We start from the raw sequence: 3,013 nt of genomic DNA, 5'->3' as shown, positions 1-3,013 counted from the left end.
GGATCACCCCAGTGAGAAGAGGGGTACTGTCCCAGAGACAGTTTAGTACGTTTATTTCTGAGAGTGTAAAGGTTGAAACCAATTAAAGATAGTTTTAACCTAGAGCCCAGAACCGTTTAGGAACCTTTATTTTTCAGAGTGTTGGTCTGTATCTACTCCCTGTTGGGTCTCTTCTCTGATGGTAGTGATAGTTGACGCACAGTGCTGAAACGCACCCACACCCCCTCCCCCAGTCCCGGTGTTTCCCCCTCATGTGTCCGGTGAGGTATCATAACTCCGTGCCCTCGCGCGGGTAGATCAGGCTGTTCACGCTGAAGCCGTTGTAAAAATGTCCGCTGAAGTGTCCTCCGCTCTGCGCTCCTGCTGTGAAAGCGCCGTGGTGCGCGCTCCTGGCCGCGTGCGCGCTCTCGTGCTGCTCCCCCACGGGCGCGTGCTCGGGCTGGTAGGCGCTGATGTTGCGGCTGGAGAGCTCGCTGAGGAGTCCGAGAGAGCCGTGTCTGACCGCGGAGGAGGAAGAGGAGGACGAAGAGGAGGAGAGTCCGGCCACGGTGCTGAAGAAGCCGGCCAGGCAGGGAGCAGGGGGGCCGCGCGGAGCCTCGCCAGCCGCGTCCGCTTCAGGAGGAGAGGGGGCGGGCAGGGAGGGAGACAGAGAGCCGCTCAGAGCCGCAACAGAGCGACTCTCATCCGCCTTAGAGCCGCCGCTCGAGTCCGACCTGCGCTTCCTCTTCCTCCGGAAATTGCCGTTGTCGAACATCTTCTCGCAGTTGGGGTCCAACGTCCAGTAATTTCCCTTTCCTTTAGGAAAGAGGTCAATCAGTCAGTCAATCAATCAATTAATGAGTCAATCAATACATCAATCAACCAATCAGAATGACTAAATTCTCTAAACAAAATGAAATGTTGAATTAAAAGACATTAACACTAGAACAGCTGTTGATACTCTAATCCTAGAAATACATGTAAATAAAATTAAATGCGAATAAAATGTTTTTTACATTTTAATTAATAGTTCGATGTAATTAGTTGTCACGTCTCAGACAGACGGCTGAGTAAATTTATAACTCAAAAAAAACTTAAAGAAAACAAGAAGAAAACATAAACAACAACAACAACAACAAACAGACACATCACATCAATGATCCAGTAAATTTCTGTCCTGAATCTAAAAGATGTTATACTGGCATGAAAGAAAGAAAGAAAGCTAAGGAAGGAGGGAAGAAAGAAAAAGAAAGCTAAGGAAGGAGGGAAGAAAGAAAAGGAAGGAGGGAAGAAAGTACATTGATGTCACGGCTGGTTCTACACAGTTGTTAGAACCTAAACCAGCTCATTCACCACACAAAGACTTTGAGTCCAGTGGTCAGATGACCCGCTGTGTCCGGCGCTGACCGTCCGTGTTTCTATTAAAGCGCTGACGAGCAGTCAGTGAGGCACTAAATGAGCGAATACGGGTGGGAAAAAAACACTAATGCACGCGCTACCCTATCGCGCGCCCTGCGCTCACCTGGGTCGTCCTCGTCGCGGGGCACCTTCTTGAAGCAGTCGTTGAGCGACAGGTTGTGTCTGATGGAGTTCTGCCAGCCCGCCTTGCTCCTCTTGTAGAACGGGAAGTTGTCGGCCACGTACTGGTAGATCTGGCTGAGCGTGAGCCGCTTCTCGCGCGCGCTCTGGATAGCCATGGCGATCAGCGCCGAGTAGGAGTAAGGCGGGCGCACGAGCTTCAGCAGTTCCTCTTGACTCGCCACGGACAGCCAGCCCAGGTCAGGCGCGCCGCTCAGGTACGGCCTCTGCGCTCCGTAGGAAGGCACGAGTGGCGCAGGGGGAGCGCCCGGGCCTCCGCCCGCGTGCAGGTAAGAGGATGCGGAGGGGGGCGGCGGTGGAGTCGCGGTAGGCCCGTTGAGCCACAGGTAGGGACTCGCGGCGGGCGCGTAGTCGCCTAGTCCGTAGGGCGTCACGCCCTGCTGGTGGTAGGAGAAGCCGTCGCAGTACGCGGCCACGTCCGCTGGCTCGTGCGCGCTCTTGGGTAGCGGCTGCAGGGCGGCCGGGTGGGCGGGGTGGTGGTGGTGGTGATGGTGTGGGTGCGGTGGCGCCGCGTGCTGCAGTTGCGCCTCCATTGAGTTCATCACACACACCAGACGGCGAGCACGCGCGCTCGCGGAGCAGCGGGATCCGGGCTCCGGTACTTAGTGCGCGCTAAGCAACAAGTGGCGCGAGTTTCTCCGCCCGCGGCGGGCCTGTAGTGGTTTATAGAGGCGTTGAGCGCGAAGGACGGGGCTTGGCGCGACCAATCAGTGAGGCGCTGCGTGTTGAGGGGCGGGGTTACCTCGTGCACGGGAAAAAGTTCACTCGGACCGTGAAGACGGAGCGGAGAGAAGAAACGAGCCTGCAGGTCTCCGAGCCACCGACACACGCAGAGTTTAGTGAGACTACAGCAGAGCCTGATGAAGAGGATGAAACACAGTCCGACTCTCTCAGCTCTGAGCTCATCTACACGAGATGGTTTCAAATCACAGCGCACATCCTGTAAGATCCTCCTCCGGTTCTGATCGGTCTGTCTGTGTAATGAACTGTGGAGCTGTTTCTGAACTTATCGCTTCACTGTTAATAATCATTTTAATTGAATTCAAAATACGGGCGCAGTTTGCGAACTTATCAACTGATACCTGTGACACAGCAACAACGATAATAACAACAACACCAATAATGTTGTTGTTGTTGGTAACAACAACAACAACAACAACCATAATAATCATAAAAATAATAATGCCATTATTTATTCATGGTATTTATTTATTATTTTGTAATAAAAACAATTGTTATTGTTGTTGATACAAACAATTCAAAACACTGCTGCTTTGTTTCAGTATCTTGGTATCGTTCCGTTTTTTAAGAAGGTAAATGTCCTTTTCATCACTGCTAGCGTGCAGTAAGTTACAGTAAGTGTTACTTTTCCATATTTTTCTTGTTCCAAATTGTTTCCAGCCTTCATTTCAGTCTTAAAAATCCCGGAGCTGAT

At 51.9% G+C, this 3,013-nt stretch overlaps 1 protein-coding gene across 1 annotated transcript; it reads right to left on the bottom strand.

Moving 5' to 3' along the window:
• Positions 1-268: 268 nt before the first annotated feature.
• Positions 269-2,157, bottom strand: foxi2 (forkhead box I2). The gene is made up of 2 exons (XM_017690398.1): positions 1,502-2,157; positions 269-795 (listed from the first exon to the last, which is right to left on the bottom strand). The coding sequence occupies exons 1-2, from the start codon at positions 2,118-2,120 to the stop codon at positions 269-271; spliced, it is 1,146 nt and encodes a 381-aa protein (XP_017545887.1). The 5' UTR covers positions 2,121-2,157.
• Between the last annotated feature and the right edge of the window lie 856 nt (positions 2,158-3,013).

Source organism: Pygocentrus nattereri, chromosome 5, assembly GCF_015220715.1.
Source record: "Pygocentrus nattereri isolate fPygNat1 chromosome 5, fPygNat1.pri, whole genome shotgun sequence".
Lineage (NCBI taxonomy): Eukaryota > Metazoa > Chordata > Actinopteri > Characiformes > Serrasalmidae > Pygocentrus > Pygocentrus nattereri.
The sequence above is the reverse complement of the archived record's forward strand: the minus strand, read 5'-3'. Positions and strand labels throughout refer to the sequence as shown.